The sequence below is a fragment of the Microtus oregoni genome, unplaced genomic scaffold (assembly GCF_018167655.1).
Source record: "Microtus oregoni isolate MIOR12 unplaced genomic scaffold, Mior012 000046F_ref0000063, whole genome shotgun sequence".
In the NCBI taxonomy this organism is placed as follows: Eukaryota; Metazoa; Chordata; class Mammalia; order Rodentia; family Cricetidae; genus Microtus; species Microtus oregoni.
The window spans coordinates 12,201,737-12,225,140 of record NW_024543220.1 but is presented as its reverse complement, the minus strand read 5'-3'; the positions used below and the strand labels follow the sequence as shown (position 1 = coordinate 12,225,140).

Here is a 23,404-nt window from a genome sequence, read left to right as displayed (position 1 = left end):
GGCTGCTCTGCCTGCTGGGCCAGCCCCTCCCTGGCCTGGCGGCCACCTCCTCTCCCAGTGTACACACTGGCATGTCTGGAGACAGGGAAGAGGCACCAACCCCCATGGCAGGTGGGCAGGCACCAACTCCTGGCAGCAGGCAGGAACAGCCTTTTCTTGCCAAAGAAAGCTTAGGGCACAATAAGGGGCCCACAGAGTAAAAGTCAGAGACAGGAAAGGATGCTCCACGGATGTGGCCACCCTGAGGTGGAGGACAGGGTAGGGAGGTCTCTGATGTTCCTGTGCAAGAGAAGAAAAGGAGGACAGCCAAGGGGGGGTGACGAGATAGCTGGACACATGGGGGACTTCTGGGGGCAGAGGGAAGCTGAAGAGAACAGTCATTTGACAGCTGGGAGGGACTCGAACTTACCCCCTTCAACACCTCCTCCAGGTGGTCCCGGAACTGCATGAATAGATTGATCTTCCAGCTGGTATTGCAGTTGACAGAGTTGACCTGCAGGGGGCGGGCAGGCTGGTGACACAGCTGAGCTCCCAAGTGTGGCCAGCGCTGAAGACCAAGGAGGAGGAAGGGAGAGGGAAAGGGAGAGGGGGAAGCCAGCCCAGCTCCTGTTGTGGCTCTGGGTGCTTCCTGAAGCCAAGATGCCAGACCCTTGTGGCAACTGGCCAGTGGGGTGAAGGATGAGACTGAACGCTGGGAGGCAGAGCAGGGAAGCCGTGAGGCCCAGGGTTCCGGGCAGCACCAGAGGCAGAGATGTGTGGAGAGGAACACACACACACACACACACACACACACACAGAGCTGGGGATCTAGCTCAACCCCGGGACACACCCCTCGTCCAGCTCACCTCCTTGCAGCCAGCGTTGTCACTAAGCTCATAATTGCTGGCATGTAGAGGCTGCCCTGCGTTGACAGGATTCAGGATCACCTTGTCCCCCACGACCACCTTTGGGACAGGACAAAGTGAGGCGAGATATTAAAAGCAGGGTCTCCGCCTCTGCTCAGTCATGCAATCCCTCTGGAGGGTGGGCCACACCTCTGCCCAGCCCCCTCCTGCCCTGGTCATGTGCTCACATTGTCCCCATTGCTCCGCAGCTTCCAGAAGGGCTGGATGAAGAGCCAGGAGCCCTCGTTGCCTGTAGCATCCAGCGTCACCCGCATGGCGTTTTTCTCCAGCAGCGCCGGCAGCCGCTTGTTCACCGTCAGGTACTTGTTGCTTTTCATGTGAAGGAGCTGAGGCAGAGGTGCGGTGCGGGAGTGAGGCCGCCAGGCCTGGGAGGCCAGGCCCTCAGGGGGGAGGTCACACAGGACGTCAGACACACTGTCACAGGCTGACTCGCACTGACACACGCACACCTTGTCAAACTGCATGCCAGGTCAAAGTGCAGCTCAGCAGGAGACGACCCGCCAAGCACGCACCTTCGTGAAGAAACAGAAATTATGCACATTTTAACCCGAGTCATTGCTTCTCAGACCTGGGAGTTCTGACCCTCCTGCCTGCGCCCCTCAGTGCTGGTCTGCAGAGATCTCAGACACAGTACAGGATGACCTGGGAGTTCTGACCCTCCTGCCTGCGCCCCTCAGTGTTGGTTTGCAGAGATCCACTTACCCCGTTTATGAGACTCCAGGGTTTAGCCCGGGCTTTGCGCTCGCCAGGCAAGCACAAGTAAACTCCATCTACAGCCCTAGCTAATCTTACACAGAATCTTACAATCCCACAGGCAAACAATGAAGAGTTAAAGTCTTAGGTGGGCTGAGAGGCTTGGCACAGAAAAGCTGACTTCACGATAATGCCAGTGGACTGTTAGGGCTCTGGTTAGAGGATCAGCACATCTCCCAGTGGCATCTACACTCTGAGATGGCAGACATGCAGATGGAACCTCCCAGCCCCTCTCCGTCTGAAGCCCAAGCACACTGTACAGACTTCTAGAGACTTCAGAAGTTCTGGCTAAAGGAACAGTTCTGCTTCTGAAGGTGCTGTCTGCTTTTGTTTCCACGTTACCCTCATCTAACAAACGCTGTCACTGGCCTGCTTTAAGATTTGTTTATTTTTATTTTACACGTAGAAAGGTATTTCCTGTGTGCATGTATATGCATTGTGTGCATGCAGTACCCACAGAGGCCAGAAGAGGGCACTGGATCCCCTGGAACTGGAGTTAGGCAGCCCCATGTGGTAGCTGGCAATCTAACTTGGGTCCTCTGCATGAGCAGCAAGTGCTCCCATCCACTGAGCCATCTCCAGCCCAACTGGCTTATCAGTGAAGTAAACAGGGAGTTAAGGAATCTGAGGTCACCACACTATTGAGATCAGAGCCTAGCTAAGTATGCGCCCATGACCCTGAGCTAAAAACACTCCCCTGGGCACAGTACAGTAGGGAAGTGCAGTTGAAAAGGTGGTAGCAGCCATCCACCAGAAATATCATCACACATATACACACACAGATACACACACATACATACACACACATGCACACACTCACACTCATGTGCACACACACACGCGCGCACACACACACAGAAGGGCAGGGAATGCTCTGCACCAAGGCCACACCTGGATCACGCTGCCGTACTTGACCACGTCACCGTGAACCTTCTTGTTCTCCGTGTCATTCTGCTTCTGCTCCATCTGGGCTGCATGCTGCAGACACGGGGGGGGGGGGGGGCTCAGAAACTGCTCCAGAGGAAGATGAAGCCACCATGCATGTGTGTGCATGCACAAACACACACACACCACACACTCACCCACCCATCCTTGGCCCTGTCTCTGGTGCTGCATCCAGGGGCCTTCCCTCCTCCCACTAAGCAATGGCCTGAGGCCTCAAATGCAGAAGACGGCCAGCCGGGCGATCTCACAGCTCACCATGGCCGAGAAGTCTGATCCCACCCTGAAGGGCACCTTCCACGAGGACCCTGAGCTCTCATGCCTTTGACACATCCAGCGACTTAAGCCTGTGTCCACTCCTTACCCCCATTCTTCAGACTAAGCTGGGCAAAGGCCACTTGCCATCCCTCCCCGACCCCTCCAGAGATCCCTTCCCTGATGCTGCTCCAGCTCAGATGGCCTCAAGGATAAGTAAGCTCCATTTCCTCTTAGGGGAGCCCCTATAAACTGGGCCATCAACCCAGACCCTTGCTGAAGAAAGGCCTCCTCCATCAGACAAGCACACTCTGAGGACAGCGGCCCCTCTGCCCTTTCCTCCCGCTCTGGGCTGTTGGGTCTAGGGTAAATCAAGCCAGGGCTGCAGAGGCTGCAAGGGAGCCATGAGTGTGCCACGTGATCCTTCAGAGCTACAGTGTGAGGAGCCCCGGGTCTCAGCCCCAACTCCGTCTACAGTGGCTGTAGAGAGGAAGCTGGGGATAGCCCACCCTGAGACCAGAGCTCAGACAGTCCCTTCTGCCCTCCCTCCACGGCCCGGTCACAGCTATGGGATGGGGGTCCACCCAGCTATTCCAGTCCCACGGCCCCAGGGCAGGGGCCTCAGAGGCTCACCACAGCTGCTGCCCCTACGGTCGGTGTCCGCACTGGGCCACACCTGAGCTATGCTCAGAGGACATTCCGTGTGTGTGTCCACCAGGCCAGTGCCACAGCACTATGCATGTGCCCAAGAAGGAGAGTCAGGGTCCTAGGGGTTGCCTCGGCTCAACCAGACCCACAATATGGGAAGATGGGTCCCAAGAGCCTCAGGCTGCAGCTCTATAAATCAGTGGGAGATTAAGACGAGACCCAGTGTTCTCCAGGGAGGTTCCCCAGAGCCACCACCTCAGGAGCCACTGGCTGGTTGCCCACATCTAACCACTGAGTCACGTGCCCTGGCACAGGGCTATGCCCATCTTGGAACTGGCAGGAAGGATTTATACAGACATTGGGTTCCTAGACGGGCACTCCACTCCCTGTCTGCCCCCAAATCGTGGACGTTTACACCAGTCTTGCCCATTAGGGTTTTCAAAACGCTCATCTCATGCATGAAGCCGCCGCTGACTCTGAGGAGTGGAGGCCCCGTCGTACACCCAGTGCTGTGCACCCAGTCCCTAACACCCCCGTACCATGTGCCCCAGGCCCTGTGCACCCGTGCACACACCTGCAGCTTCTGGAGCAGTACCACGTCGGCGATCTTCTCCTTGTCCTGTTTAGTCTGCTTGGCTTTCCAGTACTGTTTCTGTGCCGAGTAGCGGTTCATGGGGCAGACTTTGAAGAGGCAATCTGGGTGTGACAGAAAGAGATGGGGGCTCAGAGCTCAGAGCTCCCTGGCAGAACCCCAGTCTCTGCCTCCTGCCCACTCTGTGGGACAGGACAGAGCTAGAGACCCGGGTGGGGGGAGGGGAGGCTGAAGACATGGCTTGGAGCTTAGGTGCTTGCTGAACACTCATGAGGCCTGGAGTTCAGCTCCGAGCACCCATGTATCAAATGGGCAGCCACAAGACACCTGTAACGCCAGCCATGAGGCAGGTGGAAACTGAAGAGCCTTCCAGCACGGCTGAGACGCAAGACCCAGGTCCAAGGAGAGCCTCTGCCTCAAAGGAATGGGTGAAAGTATTAAAGGAAGATACTAAGTGCCACCTTCTGGCCTCCACACATGTGCAAAGATAGACACACACACACACACACACGCATGAAATAAAACTAAATCTTAAGAAAGAAATTTGCCAGGTGTGGTAGTACACACCTTTAATCCCAATACTTGGGAGTCAGAAAGAGTGAATCTCTGTGAGTTCAAGGCTAGCCTGGTCTACAAAGCGAGTCCCAGGACTGTTACACAGAGAAACCCTGTCTCAAAAAAACAGAAGAAGAAAGAAGGAGAGGGAAGGAGGAAGGGAGGGAAGGAGGAAAGGAGAAAGGAAGAGATAGAACGAGGGAAGGAAGGAAGAGAGAGCGAGAGAGCGAGAGAGAGAGAGAGAGAGAGAAAGAAAGAAAGAAAGAAAGAAAAAGAAATTTGAGCCTCTCAGAAAACTGGGGTGTGAGAAGGTCTCCCTTTTCCCTCTAGGGAAGCTACCAGGTTCTTCACCTCCAAGGCCTCACTCCATGCCGTCTGTGCTGGCTTTTGCAGGTGTGGACAGCTATTGCTCCTGCTGTATTCCTTACCAGATTGCCCTGCCTCCCTGGCTCACCCCATCTCACAGCTGACTCGGACATCACACAATCCCACTGTGTAAGGGACAGCTCACAGCCCCCAGTCCACTTTGGGGTGAGGCTAGACCATTCGCCCAGGATGGACTGTTTTCCCAACACCACGTTCTGCTCAGCTTCTTTCTGCTGCCCCCAGATGACAGATAAGAGTCCCCCACACACATTGCAGTCCCTGGGGACCCTTATACAACAAGCTATGCTTCTCGGCCTCTTGATCTGGTCAGAACAGAAATCAAGGTCCAGAAACAGAAATCGCAACTGAAATTTTCATTTTGGCCAAGAAACAAAACACCTGTCCTTTCTGTAAGTCCAAACTCCAAAAACCGGTATCCTAAATTTCTACTAAGCTAAAGGAGCCCTCGGCTGGAAGAGCCTGAAGTTTGAGGGGGAAGAGTGGGCTCCGGGGACGGACGGGCTGCGCACACTGCCAGTGTGAGACAGCAGCCCTGTGCATTGTGAACACCCCAACATGACAAGAGTCATAGCCTTGAGGGAAGCTGGCCTCGGTCGCCCCAAGAACCCTCTACAGCTAGGGCTGAGCATCAGACTACAAACTCTGGGGACAGGGCCAGCAGAAGATATGAAGAGACAGGAAGTCACGAGGACAGGATCCCCTCCTGACCCATGATGCTCTACCTATGACCACATCACTCTCGAGGTTAGGGCGGACTATCAGGGGATCTATAGCAGATCTGATCTCCCATCAGCCTGTGGGGTACAGAGGCCCCGGAACCGTTGAGGAGAAAAGTCAGGAGAGGCCAGTGTAGTGGAGGAGACCGGAGGGGCAAGCAGCAATTCTAAAACAGAGAGGCCTCCAGCATGAGGGGTGGCCCTGCTACAAAGATGCTCCCCGTGTGTTTGAGGGCTCTGCTCAGTCTTTGGGGTGCAGCTGGGGTCTTCCTGCTTCTCCAGGCCATGCTGAGGCTCCACCTCATCCCCAGGTTCCCCCCCCCTTGGTCAGGGTTGGTGGCAAACCCCTCTCCCCACTGATCTATTCCCCAGGGGCTGAGTACACATGTGGGTGCAGTTCCTGAGGCTGCCAGAAGAGGGCGTAAGATCCCCTAGAGTGGGAGTCACAGGCAGGTGTGAGCTGCTGGGTACACATGTGAGTGCAGTTCCCGAGGCTGCCAGAAGAGGGAGTCAGATCCCCTAGAGTGGGAGTCAGGCAGGCGTGAGCTGCCTAACGTGGGAGACAGGCACTGAACTCCGGTCTCTGCAAGAGTGGTGCACCATCCCCAGGCCCCTTCCCCAACTCTGAAGGTTGCCTGGCCCCCAAGAAGGGTACAGTACATGTCACTAAAGAGTCAGAACCTGTGTGGACACAAACCATCTTTGCACCCAAGAGAGGAGGAAGTGAAGCAATGTCACACCCTGGTCCTGAATCTTCCCTGGAAACCCCCAGAACTGTGAGGTCCATCCACTTGTCCTGCACGGACCCTCCCTGGAGCCCCACCCACACTCTATGCCCCAAGGACCTATGGGACAGTTTCTGTGCACTGTGCTTTGCCCAAAGGCAGCTGTGTCAGAACCCGAGGGGTCCAGAAGCTTCTCACAGCATGGGTGACAGGGGCCCACAGCATCGCAGACCACGAGGAAAGGCTGAGGGTAGAGGAGTGTCCAGGGGACACAGGGCAGGGCCCGCTGCAGAAGGCCAGGTGGGGCTGGGGGTGTGACTCATGAGGGCAGAGCGCTTCCAGGCATTCCCAAGGCCTGGGTTCCACAATCCCAGCACTTAGGAGGTGGAGGACCTGGGGCTACAGCGATTCTACAGCCATCTGTCCACATTCACCCTTCACAATCGTCCCTGGGATGAGGCAGCCTCAAGCTATGAACACTGCAGGTCCCAGAGGTCTCAGGAAAAACCTAGAAATACACTCTTCTGTGACGTCTCTCAGGAAGGAACCCAGGGCCCCACACTGCCTGAGCCACATCCTCAGGCCTTGGGATAAGCATTTCTTTTTATTTATGAGCATGTGTGTGTCCCATGTGAGGGGTGCCTGAGGAGGTCAGAACTGGAACATCGGATACCCTGACCATGGATTTACAGGCAATGGCTGTTGGAAACTGAACTTGGGTCCTAACCACTGAGCCATCTCTCCAGCCTTGGAAGGGGAACTTTTAAAGTTGGGTAGCCAGGGGCTGGGAGGTGGCTCGAGAACACTCGCTCCTGGGGGACCCAGTTTTGACTCCAGCACCCACGCAGCAGCTCACAATCGTCTGTGACTCCAGTTCCAGAGGTCGAATGCCCTCTTCTTACTTTCTTAGGTACCAGGCACACTCCCAGGGCACAGAAAGGCATGCAGGGAAACACTCAGACATATTAAATAAAGTAAATAAACCTTTCTTTAAAACAGAGGGATGGCTGGAAGGGTCTGGGTTTATAGTGTGAAAACAGAGTTTACAACAGCATGCGGTGTTGCTGGGGGAGAGCAGGCCACACAAGTTCTCAGCCACCTGACAGGCCCCAAACATGAACTGTGGTCCATCGATGGGAAAGCAGAGCCTTCGAAGGCGCAGGCAGCTGGCAGGAGGTGACAAGGTGGCGTGCTTAGGCTGCTGCGCTGGCGGGGTGTGGATGGGGGCGTGGGGACCAAGTGACAATACGGATGGAAGCAGGGTGTTCTCCACATTCCGTCACCCTGGACGGTGCCACCACAGGACTGGTGTCCTGAGCGCTTCTCTGCAACGGATAAAAAGATGGAAAGCAGCCCGTGGGGTCCCCAGTGGGTACCCCGAAACAAGTCACGTTGGAAAGGCACAGGGAGGCCACACAGCAGTGGGAGGAAAATGGCTTCAAGTGGCACTCGGTGACTGTAGCACCATGCGGAGGGAGGGAGGGAGGGGCGGAGGGAGGGAGGGAGGGAGGGAGGGAGGGAGGGAGGGAGGGAGGGGATAGGGGCAGGGATGAAGGCAGGGAAGGAAATGCTGAAGCTCTGCATGGAGGTACATGGTTGTGATGCCAGCAGTTCACAGGCTGAGGCAGGAGGATTGCTGCCAAGTTGGAGGTCAGCCTAGGGTACACAATGAGTTCAAGACCAGTCGTGGATACAGAATTAGGACCTGTGTCACAACAAACAGAACCCCAGACAGGGAGAGAGAATGAGACAGAGACAGTCGACAAATATCCTAGCCCTCACCACACACACAACATGGATGGACCTATAACCCTTCTATATGCCATGACTATATGTTGCTCTTGTTGGTTGATAATAAAAGCTGCTTTGGCCGATAGCGAGGCGGAATATAGCTAGGTGGAAAAGCCAAACTGTGTAGGGATAAGTCCCGCCCCTTAGGGGGCGTGTTCACCTCGGGCTAATGTTTGCCTATAAATTTGGCGAGCGTGCTCCCAGCTCCTGCTTCTGCTTTCCTGGTCTCCTCGGGAACGGTGGATCTGTAAGTCTATTAAAGCTATATATTTTTACAATCTGTCTGCATTCATTTACACTGTTACATTTTGGTGTCCAACGTGGGCTATTTTGCCCCCGACTCAAGCGGGTAGCCCGCTAGCTAACACAGCACCCTCCAGGGTGTGTTTTTTAGTTCGTGACTCGGGCCCCAGTGCCGAGTCCGAGACACACTCGGGCACACAGGACCATTCTGCCTGCCTTGGCTAAGTTTGCAGCGGAACCCCACTGCCTGAATTAGCAGAAGCTCAAGTATCTGCGGTTTTGCAACAAAAGCCACCAAAGCGGCAGATTTGGTCTGATACAAAGTGACTTAGCCGGGCGATGGTGGCGCACGCCTTTGATACCAGCACTTGGGAAGCAGAGGCAGGCAGATCTCTGTGAGTTTCAGGCCTGCCAGGCGGTGGTAGCGCACGCCTTTAATCCCAGCACTTGGGAGGCAGAGGCAGGCGGATCTCTATGAGTTCCAGGCCAGCCAGGCAGTGGTGGTGCACGCCTTTAATCCCAGCACTCGGGAGGCAGAGACAGGCGGATCTCTGTGAGTTCGAGGCCAGCCTGGTCTACAAGAGCTAGTTCTAGGACAGGCTCCAAAAACACAGAGACCACCACTGGCAGGAACCGATCATTGCAGGTAAAAAAATTTTCTTTTATAAATAAAATGTCTGAACACATTACTGTTCAAGAATTTAACAATTTTTTTAATTGTACCATGTGGGAGATTTTACAAGAGGTGTCTATCACCCCACATCTATGGATCCTTCTGGGATTCGTAGTTTTCATTGGCACTAAATGGTTTGATAATAGAAATATGATAAAGTCTTTACGAGACGAATCCAGGATTCTTAAGACAGAGATTGAACGCTTAAAAACAATTGAGAATGACAACAATCTTCTCAAGAATCAGTTTGAGGCCGGGCGGTGGTGGCGCACGCCTTTAATCCCAGCACTCGGGAGGCAGAGGCAGGCGGATCTCTGTGAGTTCGAGACCAGCCTGGTCTGCAAGAGCTAGTTCCAGGACAGGCTCCAAAACCACAGAGAAACCCTGTCTCGAAAAACAAAACAAAACAAAAAAAAAAAAAAAAGAATCAGTTTGAAGTTCTCCAGGCTGATGTTAAGGAGAAATTCATTACTATGGAAGAGGGAACAGCTGATTTGGATCGTAAGCTTCAGTCCCTTTCTATAGGAACTGAAACATTAGTGGCTGATATTAAGGAGAAATTCATTACTATGGAAGAGGGAACAGCTGATTTGGATCATAAGCTTCAGTCCCTTTCTGTAGGAACTGAAACATTAGTGGCTGATATTAAGGAGAATTCATTACTATGGATATGAATTTGGATCGTAAGCTTCAGTCCCATTCAGAAACATTAACTGAGAGAATCAAAACTGCTGAATGTGACAACCGGATTTTGTCTAAAGCTTATGACAGATTGACGGAAAGATTGTCAATACAAAGAAGGCACGGTTTATGCCATAAAAATTATGTCCAAAGATGAGATGTTATCTCTAACGGACAAACTTCATACTTTAGAATCCTCAATGAAGACTTTGGAACATAATTCTGGACAGGAGATTCAGACATTGCAGAAGGCAATGGTGAATAGAATTGAAAAGATTGAGGAATTTCTAAATTCTGATGAAGAAGAGCAAAGGGTAGAAAGGCAAATTTTAACTACATCTGTGGGTAAATCTCTCCGGGACAATTTCCACAAAGCTCTACCTACAGCTCTACCTGTCTTTCCAGTAATAACAACAGAGAAGGTGATTGGTTCCAAAAACCCTAGGGTCATCAAGGAGGATACATGGGAGCCTGTCCGTATGAATGATCTCAAGGAAATAAAACAGGCTGTCATGACTTTTGGGATGCAAGCCTCTTTTGTTAAAGAGATGCTAAGAACTTGGGCCACGACAAGCAGAGCAACCCCCTCGGACTGGCTCCAGCTGAGCTCTGCGGTACTTGAGAGTGGACCGCAATTGAAATGGAAATGCTTATTCAGGCAAGAGGCTAGACTCTTAGAACAGCAGGAAAAAGCGAAGGAAATTGACATTTCCCTAGATAAAATTCTAGGTGAAGGGCTCTTTTCTGACCCTCAGGAACAAGCTAATTTGAATGAAAACACACTCTCCATGTGTACTACAGCAGCCTTAAGGGCTTGGGACAGGGTACAAGACCCAGGACAGAGAATGGAATCATTTGTCAGAGTTAAACAGGGTCAGAGAGAACCCTTTAGTGACTTTTTACAAAGATTAACTAAGGCTGTACAAATAGGAATATCTGACCCAGAAGCAAGACGTATAATGATTGAGTCTTTGGCTTATGAAAATGCAAATGTGGAATGCAAAAGGATTTTGGGGCCTTTAAAGCTCAGATCAGCGCCCTTGGAAGAATGGGTCTTGCATACACTCAATGTTGATACATTTGATTATGGCACTGAAGCATGGGTAGAAGAAGCAATTTCCAATGGTAAAAGGAGACACCAGAATACCAAATGTTTTAATTGTGGCAAAATGGGTCATATGAAAAGGAATTGTAGACAACGGATTTCAGAAATAATAATAATAATAATAATAATGCATCTTCTAGAAATAACAAAAATAGGACTCAGCCTTCAGGTTTATGTAGAAGATGTGGAAAAGGCAGACATTGGACGAATGAATGCAGGTCTACAAGAGATAGACAAGGCAACCTGATACAGTCGGGAAACGTGAGAGGGGGGGCCTCACAGGCCCCCATGACAAACATGGTTCAGTCATTTCCAGTTTCTGCAGAGAACGTGCCTCGTCAGGACAATTAGGAAGCCCCATGCCTACTGTTACAAGCAATAATGATCAGAAAGATAAGTTACGTGTGTTTTGGCAAACTTCTATAAATGATCAAAGACCTAAACTGAGAGTGTGTGTAAATGGCATTTTTATTACTGGCCTGCTGGACACAGGTGCTGATGTAAGTATCATTACCCCAGAATCTGGGCATCCATATTGGCCTCTTCAGAATGTAAATGTTCAGCTCCTGGGAATTGGAACCCTATCTCAAGTAAGGCAGAGCACGAGATGGGTTGAATGTATAGGGCCAGAGGGACAAATAGGAAAATTAAGGCCATATGTAGCCAATATCGCAATGAATTTATGGGGTCGTGACCTATTACAACAATGGAATACCAAAATTAACATTCCTGCTACTTCTAGAGCCTATATTTCTGAGAATAATATTAAAAGATATTACAAACTGAGAAAACCGGCCATTCGGGCTGTACAAGAACAAGCAATTGATGTCCCTTCAGAGATACCAACAGCCTTGCCTCTAAAATGGTTGACTGAGAAACCAATATGGACAAAGCAATGGCCTTTAGCTGAGGAAAAGTTACAGGCTTTAGAACAGCTGGTACAAGAACAATTAGATGCTGGACATATAGAAGAATCTACCAGCCCTTGGAATTCTCCTGTATTTGTGGTTAAGAAAAAATCAGGTAAATGGAGAATGGTGACAGATCTCAGGGCCATCAACAAGGTTATTCAACCTATGGGCCCTCTGCAATCTGGAATTCCTTTGCCCTCCTTATTACCAAAAGGATGGCCTCTCATAGTTATTGATTTAAAAGATTGTTTTTTCACTATACCTTTGCAAAAAGAAGATAGAGAAAAATTTGCCTTCACAGTGCCTACTTATAACAATTCTCAACCTTCGAGGAGGTACCACTGGACCGTCCTCCCCCAGGGTATGTTAAATAGCCCCTCCCTGTGCCAATATTTTGTGAACCAACCATTGCAAATAATACGCAAGAAATTTCCCAAATCTATAGTATATCATATTACATGGACGACATTTTGTTATCCGATTCAAACATGGATACCTTGAACAGACTGAAGAAATAAAGATACTTTTACCTAAATGGGGATTGCAAATCGCTCCTGAAAAGATTCAGAAGGGAGATTCTGTTAATTATTTAGGTTATAAAATAGGTTTGCAAAAAATTAAGAAACAAAAAGCACAAATTAGGAGAGATCGCCTACGGACTCTTAATGACTTTCAAAGACTGTTAGGAGACATTTCCAGTGTACGACCAGCTATTGGAATAACACCTGATCTAATAATTCATTTGAACAAAACCTTGGATGGTGATAAAGATTTAAACAGTCCCAGAGAATTAACAGCTGAAGCCGAAAAGGAACTGACAATGATTGAGGAAAAATTACAACAGGCACATGTGGACAGGGTGAATCCAGAGCTCGATTGTATTCTCATCATACTACCATCAAAAATTTCTCCTACAGGAATTTTAATGCAGAGAGATGATATTATTTTGGAATGGATCTTTTTACCACATAAACCAAGTAAGAAACTGAAAACTTATGTGGAAAAAGTCTCTGAGTTAATTATAAAAGGCAAGCTGAGACTTCGTCAACTAGCAGGCATAGACCCAGCAGAAATTATAGTGCCTTTCACTGCTGATGAACTAAAGAAATTATGGGAAGATAATGAACCATGGCAAAGAGCTTGTGCTAATTTTTTGGGAGACATTAATAACAACTATCCAAAAAGCAAGAGGCTTAACTTCATAAAGAGAACTTCTTGGATTCTTCCTTGAATCGTCCATGATGCTCCAATAACCGGAGCCCGTACATTCTATACTGATGCCAATAAATCAGGGAAGGCAGGTTACAAATCAGAAGACTTGGGTAAGGTGGAACAAAGTCCGTATAATTCGGTCCAGAAGGCGGAATTATATGCCATTCTAATGGTGCTAAGGGATTTTAAAGAACCTATTAATATAGTTACAGATTCACAATACGCAGAAAGAGTTATTTTACATATTGAAACTGCTGAATTTATACCTGATGATACAGAACTAACCTCATTGTTTCTCCAGGTTCAAGATTTGATCAGGAACAGGCTTTGCCCTATGTACATAACACACATCCGATCCCATACGGGACTGCCAGGTCCTCTAGCACAAGGTAATGCAGAAATTGATCAATTATTGATTGGTAGTGTGCTACAAGCCTCTGAATTTCATAAAAATCATCATGTTAATAGCAAAGGTTTGAAGAAAGAGTTTTCAATTACATGGCAACAAGCTAAGGAGATTGTGAAGAAATGCCCTACTTGCTCTTTCTATAACCAAACGCCACTGCCTGCAGGGGCTAATCCAAAGGGCACCCATAGAAATGAAATCTGGCAGATGGATGTGTTCCACTTTGCAGAATTTGGCAAATTAAAATATGTTCATCACACCATGGACACTTATTCAGGCTTTCAGTGGGCAACTGCTTTAAGTTCAGAAAAAGCTGATTCAGTAATCACTCATTTATTAGAAGTCATGGCTATCATGGGTATACCTACACAAATAAAGACGGATAATGGTCCTGCTTATGTCTCTAGGAAAATGAAATGGTTTTTTGATTATTACAATATCAAGCATGTTACAGGTATACCATACAATCCCACAGGTCAAGCAGTCATAGAAAGATCAAATCGAACTATAAAGGATATGTTGAACAAACAGAAAGGGGTGGAAAACACCCCCAGAAATAGGTTACATAATGCTTTGTTAACCTTGAATTTTCTCAACGCTAATGAGAAGGGAACAACGGCTGCAGAAAGACATTGGATAATGGAAAAGTCTACTGAACTAAATCAACGAGTTTATTTCAAGGATGTGCTGACCTCACAATGGAAGCCAGGAGATGTGCTACGTTGGGGAAGGGGTTTTGCTCTTATCTCCACAGGTGAGGAAAAATTGTGGATACCGTCAAAATTAATAAAGGTTCGGTTTGAAGAAGAGAAGCCACTTGGAAAAGATAAATAACAATTCTTTCATAAGGATGGCGAGCATACTGATGGTAAGAAATACAGATAGGTTGGAGGCAGGGTTCTTTTCTTATCTCCACAGGAAAATACTCATCTTCAAAGAAATTAAGGGACCCTGAATATTTAATTACTGATGGATGGACACATTTTGTAAGTATTAATTTATATATATATATATGTCTTATTAAACATTTCTTTATAAATATGTAGAGCTGGTTTTGAAGTTGGACTCTGGCTCAGTCCCTCTCCAATTCCAAGCCTGTTAGTAAGAGAAAAACCCAGAGTTTCTGGAGTTTCTGTCTCATGTCAAGAGCCAAGATATGGGACAGAAAGAAATATGAGTTTAGAAAACATCTTTGCTTTTCTTCATATCTATCATACTTTTCATTGAATATATCTATCATGCCTTCCATTGAATATATATATGTATGTCTATATATGTCTATATGATTAATGTTTAAGTTTTTCACAATGAACAATGAGTTTTTCCTGAAGTGACATTTGAAGTTTCCAGGAAGAAGATGGGGCCCCACAACAACAACTCTACCTGGTTGATATGACGTCATGATACTGATAGCACTACTACAAGACCTGTTTTGGATACCAGCTGCACAAGACGATCCCAACTTGGTTAGCTGAAATGGTGCACATCTTGTACAACATTCTGGCCAGACCTCCACAAAATACTCAGAGACTATTTGCAATTTTAAAAGACATTGATCTTGAAATTTAACCATCATTTTACTTTCACAGGATCCCCCAGAAAGAACGTCGCCCCCATGACAGCTGGAAGTAATTCTAGAGGACGACGTCCCCTCTCCCAGTAAAGTTTACCCCTGGGTTTAGGGACATCATTTAGGGATTGGGAGGTTGGGGGAGGAATTTTATAAGCTCAGGGATCATTTTGAAAAAAAAAAAAGAGGGAATGATGGGATAATAGATTTATAATTGTGAGTTACTGCTTTTAGACAAATATATTGGTATCGATTCTTGTATATTGATACAAAGTTAAATTATATTGACTATTGTATGCATGCATGTTTCTATCTCTGTTTAAAACATTTTTTATGTATTGACATATATTGTATTGATATATATATAGTGTATATATTTACCATATTGCAGTTTACATTTCTACCTCTGATTAAGATACTTATATGTTTGTATATTGATATATATTTACCATATTGCAATGTATATTTGTACAGTGTTTATATTTGGAGCTCATTATCCTCATTTGTTACACAGTTGTTTATTGTCTTAGTCTTTAAGTTAGATAGATATTGAGAATTATATAGATTAATAGTCATCTGAGTTTGTCATTTATAATTAGACTAATCAGGTTCTCTAGATATATAGAGATTATACTTAGTATAGATAGATAATCTTCAACTTCTTCAAAGAGCTGTAGAAAACGGCCTTTAATCTAACTCAGAGTTTCGTGATAGTGAGACACAATTGCTCCTGGCAACACAGCTCTATTCCCGAGAGAATGTTGAGCACCAAAGACACTCCACCTGGAGCCTTTCTATTTGGCAGAACTGGCCTTTGGGCAAAGAAATGCCCATACCTCAACCACTGACAGAGATACAGAGCGTGCATCAATGGATAAAACAGGACTGTCATATCCTGCCAAGACAGGGTAAGATAGTTTTGAAAAGTTCCTTGCCTTTAATAATGGTATGTCAGTTATGTTAGGCCTTAGCCAAAATTGGTTGACTCAACATTGCAAACGAGACTTTGGGTGATTGCCCAGGTAGTCAGTTGTCTCTGTCAATTGTTGCACATTTTGGATATATCTCGTTTGTTAAGTAATATTTATTCCCTTCTCAGATCTTTGACGGAGTTGAAGATTATATAATTGTAGTTACTCTCTACATTATTTAGACTCCTTGAGATAGAATGTTTAGCAAAACTTTTGTTCTCAATATTGTTTGTTATATTTATTATTTGTTATTATTGTATATAGTTGTATTTGGTTTAGTTCTGTCTTATTTAGACAAAAAGGGGAGATGTAGGGATAAGTCCCACCCCTTAGGGGGCGTGTTCACCTCGGGCTAATGTTTGCCTATAATTTTGGCAAGCTTGCTCCCAGCTTCTGCTTCTGCTTTCCTGGTCTCCGTGGGAACGGTGGTTCTGTAAGTCTATTAAAGCTATATATTTTTACAATCTGTCTGCATTCGTTTACGCCGTTACAAAACTGAATACAGGGGGGAAAAAGAGTCGAGGGAGACACCAGACAGTTGCTCAAGAAACAAGACGCTAGCAGACCAGTAAAATTCACAACCATGTGGCAATACACAGATTAACAGAAATGGGTTCATTTAAAGGTAAGAGCCTGAACTATAGGCCAAACAGTTTGTAATTCATATTAAGCCTCTGAGTGGTTATTTAGAAACAGCAGGACAGGGCGGGATGAGAAAACTCCATTTACACCTTGAGGACACAACACCAGGTGACAGACCGGGCACAATAGGACATGCTGCTTCCACTGATAGAAGTTCTTAAATGGCCAGAGTTGGTGACAGACCGGGCACAATAGGACATACTGCTTCCACTGATAGAAGTTCCTAAATGGCCAGAAAGCAGAATCAGGACTGGGGTGACAGCAATGGCTGCACCGTGACATCTGGAATGCCATCAAACTAAATGCTTGAAAATGGTTAAGATAGCGTGGGGCATGGTGGTGGCTCAGGCCCGTGACTTGGGGAGTGGACAGAAGATCAGAATTCAAAACTAGCCTTGACCATCCCTCTAAACACACAAATACACAAGCGCGTGTGTCCACGCTAGCGTGTGTGCGCACACACAGAGCATAGATCTTTTTTTCTTTTATAGAAGTTTTTGGTTTTTTGAGACAGGGTTTCTTTGTGTCGCTCTGGCTGTCCTGGAGCTCACTCTGTAGACCAGGCTGGCCTCGAACTCAGAGATCTGCCTACCTCTGCCTCCCTGTGCTGGGACTGAGGGTGTGCGCCACCAGCACCCAACTAAAGATGATGTACTATTTTTAATTATGTATATGGATGTATGCACAAGGGCAGGTGCCCACAGAGGCCAGAAGAGGGTGCAGGGCCCCAGCGCTAGAATTATAGGCCGCGTGAGCCGCCCACCATGGATGCTGGAAACCCAGCCCTTAGAGCAGCCAGTGCTCTTGCCTGCCGAGCCATCTCTCCAGCTCTAGCAAAAGATATATATATATATATATATATATATATATATATATATATATATATATAACAAATATTTCGAGACAGGGTTTCTCTGTAGCTTTTGGAGCCTGTCCTGGAACTAGCTCTTGTAGACCAGGCTGGCTTCGAACTCACAGAGATCTGCCTGCCCCTGCCTCTGCCTCTGTCTCTGCCTCTGCCTCCTGAGTGCTGGGATTAAGGGCGTGCGCCACCACCGCCCGGCATTAAGTATATTTTACCACAATTAAAAGTAATTTTTAAAAAATAATTAAAGCTATGAAATTTTAGCCAGAGAGTGGTGAACTGTACAAATACTATATTCACATCATTTCCCAAGAACTTGAACCAAAAAGAATGAATTTTTAAATGAAAAAGAGAAAAGAAGGGCTGGAGAGATGGCTCAGCAGTTAAGAGCACTGGTTCCTCTTGCAGAGGAACTGGGTTCAATTCTTAGCACCTACATGGCCGCTCACAACTGTAACTCCAGTTTCAGGAGATTCAGTGCCCTCTTCTGGCCTCCACAGGAACTGCACACATGTAGTACACAGACAAGCACGCCGGCAAAACAGAAATAAATCTATCTGTGGCACATGCCTTAAATCCCAGCACCTGACAGGCAGGGGCCCACGGATCTCCATGAGTTCAAGGCTAGCCTGGTCTACATAGAAAGTTCCAGGCCAGCCAGGAGCATGTAGTGAGACTGCCACAAAAATAAATAAGCTAATAATAATAATAATGGTAAATATTTAAGAGAGAGGAGAGACTGAACTTTTAGGAACTGAACCCAGGGTCTTACAAATGCCAGGCAAGCAGCTATCCAACTGTGGGCTTCTGGGAGGCAGCTCGGTGAGAAAGTCCTTCCACACAAGGGTGAGGACCCGAGCTCAGTGCTCAGCATCCACGCCAGGCACAGCAACAGATGCCTGTAATCCCAGCCCTGGGGATGCTGAGACAGGAGGAGACCCTATCTCAAAAAGCAAGGGGGGAACAATTAAGGAGCACACCCAGTATCGACCTCCGGCCTCTCCATGTGAACGCAGACACCGCACTAGAGATCTGAAAAACAAACTCAAGCCGAATATGGATGACGCTTGCAGCCACGGCATGCATCAGTAGCCTCTGACATGGCCTGCTGGAGAAGGGGCATGGATGGAGGCATCCGTGGGCAATGGAAAGCCAACTGTCCACAGCCTAGAGTGGACAGAAGACAGTATCACCCAGCCACCCCCAAGAGTGCGCCCTCTACTGGTGGGGTGAACCCTGGTACCTGGGTGCCCCAGGCAACTAGTCAGGTAGGGTGTCCACCTGTGATCTCAGCACTAGGCAGGCAGAAACTGGAAGGTCACAAGATACAGGCCAGCGTGAGAACGACCTTGTCTCAAAACAAGAGTCCAGAGAACTGATTCTAAACTCTCCCAAGCACAAGTCCACGGGGTCGCCTCAGAGAAAGGATGCAGGGTCGTTTCTCAGGACAGAGGAGTGTTCTTCCCACCCCGCCAAGTCCCCTCATGGGCACTCAGAGAAACCCTGGCACAAGAGCCAAAGAGACGGGTATGGAAACTGAGCTCAGCACTTACCTACAGGCTAGCCCGTCTCGGAACGCTATAGGCTGCGGCCTCAGGCCACATGCAGCAGGGATACATCTCATAGGACAGCAGGACAGGACAACGGATCGGCACAGAGGGCACCGTCATCCCAGGTCAAAACCGCCCTGTGTGTTCCCGCTCTATCCCGAGGTCAGAATGGCAAACACTTTAAACCCAGCCCCTGAACGACAGAACCAACTTCACAAGTGAGTGTATGTGCGCGCACACGTGTGTGTATGTGTGTGTTTTCATGTGCGCATGAGCTAACTCATGTGGTGACCAGAGCTAGTTACCCAAGTCTTCCTTGATCATTCTGTTTTGTTTTTTGTTTTGTTACATTTGTTTTTTGTTTTTTTTGTTGTTTTTTTTTTTTTTTTTTTTTTGAGACTGGGTCTCACTATATAGCTCTGGCTGGTCTGAACTTGCTATTTAGACAAGGAAATCAGAGAACTGCCCGCCTCTGCCTTCTGAGTGCCAGAATTAAAGGTGTATGAGACCCATGGTCCACTAGTCTTACAGACACGGGTCACTTCCTCTGGCTTTGAGTATGTTTTGTTTTGTGACACTGGAGATTGAGCTACTGCCCCCGGCACGCTAGGCAAGCGCTCTACCACTGTGCTACCTCATCAGCTCCCAAAGGGCTTGGGGGTGCTCTGGAAGAGCGGGGTGAAAGCTGGAGGAGGGGCACCCAGCTACACAAGCAGAGGAATTGACTGCAGCCCCTCCTCCCACCAGACTGAGCAATGAGGTGACCTCAGCACACTAGTCCAGGTGTCTGTGCCTGGAGGCCTGCACTCTGAGCGTCCCGAGCATTCCCGGAAGTTCCCACACTGGCCTCGCAGGAGGAGCAAGGGAACACACCATCAACACCCACAGCAAGAACAGCCATCAGGGGGCTGGGCTGGGGGGAGGCACCACTGGCACCCGCAGACTGGGCCTCCCAGGCCCTTGCCAAGTCTGGAAAGAATTCCCCAGACAAGCTGAGGCTTGGGGTGAGGCAAACAGTGGATGGAGTTGAAACCACAGAAGCCAAAGCAGACTGATGAGAGCTCAACGGGAAGGTACATGGGGTAGGGACTGAAAGGCACTGGGCAGTGAGCTGTGGGCAAGAAGAGTCAGCAAGGGCTGGGCTCATCCCAGGATGGGAGGGCGGAATGCCTGGGGATCCCAGAAAAAAGTCCATGACGACCTGGCAACTTCCAGATACCTGCCATGGCCCCACACCCTGCCGTGGGAGGGCCAAGATACTGCAGGGAAGGAAGCCAGGGAGCCAGCAAATGGCAGGCCTCGGGTGGGAGGCACTTGCCTGAGCTTCTGTCTGCAGAGGCTGGAGTCCTGCATCCTAATGTTAGTCCCAAGATCTAATGTTCCAAACTTGCACCTGCCAGCCAGAAGCTGCAGAGCACGGATCCTGCCCAAGGCTGGCTGGCATCATTCGAGCCCTAGCGGGACCACGGGGACCTCTTGCACCCCCCCCGCAAAGCACCCAGAAGGTGGTGGGTGGACTCCGGGTCACTCTGTCATACTTCACTGTACAGGTCAAGAGGACCTCCAGGAGTCCTGTACCCAAGCCTTGAGAAACCATAGAGGAGGAGCTGGAGGCGTGGGAAGAATGCAAGAAGTCAAAAGGGTATTTGTTTTACTAAGTGGCTTTTTGTTGTCAAAAATTGGCCCCAAACTGTCCACTGGACGCCAAGGGCATATCTTCCCCTACCACGCCCACTTCCCTGTCACCTGCCAGTCCACACAATCCCTTCCCTGCCCTGGCAGCTGCCAGGGGCCCCAAGGGACCTTCACTTTTCTCTGCCCCCCCTCCCATCTCCCTCTCTCTCTTTTCTTCTCCCCTCCCCCACCGAAAAAAAAAAGAGCTAGGAGGCAGAAACTTCCACTAAAACTAGAAAAAAACCCTCCCTGGAGAGCCAGCGTTCTGGTAAGGGGCACAAATGACAGCCAGACTGGAGTTCAATCCCAACCAGGACAGGAAGATCCCTAGACTTTGTTCTCAGACCTCCACACGTACACCGTGACCTGCAGGCGCCTATGCACACAGTGGTTGAAACCCCAGCACTTGGGAGGTAGAAGCATTTGGTTCAGAACCACCTTGGCTACACAGTGAGCGTGAACCTACTGAGCCAAAACCCCGAGAGAGACAGAGAATAAGCAAATCACACGGAACACAGAGCGTGCTGGAGTCAAGCTATGCAGAAAACTAAACAGGACCTGGAGCCAAGAGTCAGGAGCCAGGGGCAGTCACACTGACACCAGGAACAGCCACTGACACAGAGGAGAGCAGGGTGAGGCGAGGGTGAGCAGGGCAGAGGGATGGCCAAGTGCAGAGGTGAGGGGTGGCTAGTCACTGGGGGAGCAGAGGGAGGGAGGGCAGCCCGATGCAGAACCAGCGTGGGGCAGAGAAAGGCTGGTCAGGACCAGAGGTCATCCCACACAGCTGCTGAGACACGCCTCAGCCTATGGCATCCGCTTATTAGACAAAGCCCCGACTCAGAGGTCATGACGAAAGCGTGGACGGAGAAGCACTGAGGCAAGGCCCTCTGGGGCCAGGAACCCCTACCACTCCCCACTACATCCCCCAACAGATAGCAGGACGCCACCTCCACCCCGGCAACAGTCAAAGGGTGCCATCTAGGTCTCTTAGCCCCACCCCTGGCCAGCATTTAGATGATGACGTCTCCCACCAGCCTCTCCCAGAAGAGCAACCACACTGCAGCCGACCTGGTGGCATCATCTGGCATGTTCTTGCCTGCTTCCACCACGCCCAGGCTCCAGCTGTCTGGTGCATGTCAGCCTCAGCCCTCACAGGCAATCCCTTGCTTGGCCTAGGACAGCCAGGCTGGCATTCATCCAGCCCCGTTACTACCGGGGCTGTGGAGCCCACTACCAGGGTCGTAGAATACGGTCATGTCTGGGCTCTGGGGGTCTATCCAGCAGGAGTCACACAAAGCCCGAGACAAGTAGATACGCAGGGTTAAGAGGTCCAGTCCCTTCACCCCATGAATGGGGAGACTGAGGCACAGGGAAGGGCTTTCCCTTGGGCTTCTGAGGTCTGAGCCATTGTCTTTCCCTGCTTTATTCCCTTAAAAAAAAAAAAAAAACAAGTCACACAGACAAAGAAAGCCCTGTGAGTGGCCAGGAATTCGGGGGAAATGGGCTCCTGGCCAGAAGTGGGTGTGCCAGGGGAGGGGATGCGGTCTTGGAAGGAAAAGCAGAAATGAGCCAATGCCAAGACCAAGGTCGACGCGAACCGAAGAGGGTGCTCTCAGGCAGACTGCAGGTGACAGACCCAGGTCCGGGACCCTGCGGCCCTGGAGGGATGCTCACAGCTAGCGTGGAGGTCTTACCTCGGAACTTCTTGGGGGGGTTGTCCAGGTCCCCAGCTGCAGGCTCCACCACACAGCGGTCATCCACCAGCCTAGGGGACAGAGCAGCCCAGTTAGAGGGAGCAATAGGCACCTCTCCCTTGGAGCAGGGAACTCCGGGAGCACCATCATTGCTTGGCATTGCTTCCATCACCCACCACGGGTCATTCTCTTTCCTTGCACGGCCACTAAAAGGCAAGGTCCCTCTGGCTCAATCTTGACTCTCAGACAGTGCAAAGGTAACTCCTAAGATCCTGCAGCCTGGGCAGGAAGGACGGGGAGAGGAACGGAGGTCAAGATTCAAAGACAGTGGAAGGTGGGAGCCGATGAGGGACAACAGAGCATGGGAGAGAAGGTCGAAGACAAGTCTGAGAAAGTGAGGACAAGAAGCAAATGTGATGAGAGACTGCAGGCAGACAGACAGACAGATAGAATAAACTTCAGGCTTCCCAGACTCAGCCAGGACCTAAGCTAGGGTCTGAAATTCCCTCTTAGAGCCATGGCTGGGAACTGAATCCTGAATCTCTGGGGGTGGGGGTGGGGTCCATCCATGTGCCAATCCTCACCTATCCATCCATGCACTCACTTACCCATGCATCAATCCATCCACGCACTCACTTACCCATGCATCAATCCATCCACGCACTCACTTACCCATGCATCAATCCATCCATGCATGCGTCTATCAATCCATCCTCTACCCATGCGCCTACCAACCATCCGTGCATCCACCCATGTGCCGACCCTACTACTCTTCATTTACCCACGTTCCCACTCATCTACCCATCTACCTGTCCATGCACCTATCCACCCATCTCCCCATTCACCCGTGAAACTACCCATCTACCTGTCCATGCACCTATCCACCCATCTCCCCATTCACCCGTGCAACTACCCATCTACCTGTCCATGCACCCATC

The 23,404-nt window shown here is 49.3% G+C and overlaps 1 protein-coding gene across 2 annotated transcripts in view; it reads right to left on the bottom strand.

Moving 5' to 3' along the window:
- Itpr3 (inositol 1,4,5-trisphosphate receptor type 3) overlaps positions 1 to 23,404 on the bottom strand; it is a 77,067-nt gene that overhangs the window by 36,832 nt on the left and 16,831 nt on the right. For both annotated transcript variants that reach the window (XM_041634693.1, XM_041634694.1), the window contains exons 2-7: positions 22,467 to 22,537; positions 4,078 to 4,199; positions 2,550 to 2,636; positions 1,073 to 1,231; positions 846 to 944; positions 410 to 493 (exon numbers count right to left, since the gene is read on the bottom strand). In XM_041634693.1, coding sequence (XP_041490627.1) covers positions 410 to 493; positions 846 to 944; positions 1,073 to 1,231; positions 2,550 to 2,636; positions 4,078 to 4,199; positions 22,467 to 22,537 — 622 coding nt within the window. The remainder of the gene's footprint in view (positions 1 to 409; positions 494 to 845; positions 945 to 1,072; positions 1,232 to 2,549; positions 2,637 to 4,077; positions 4,200 to 22,466; positions 22,538 to 23,404) is intronic.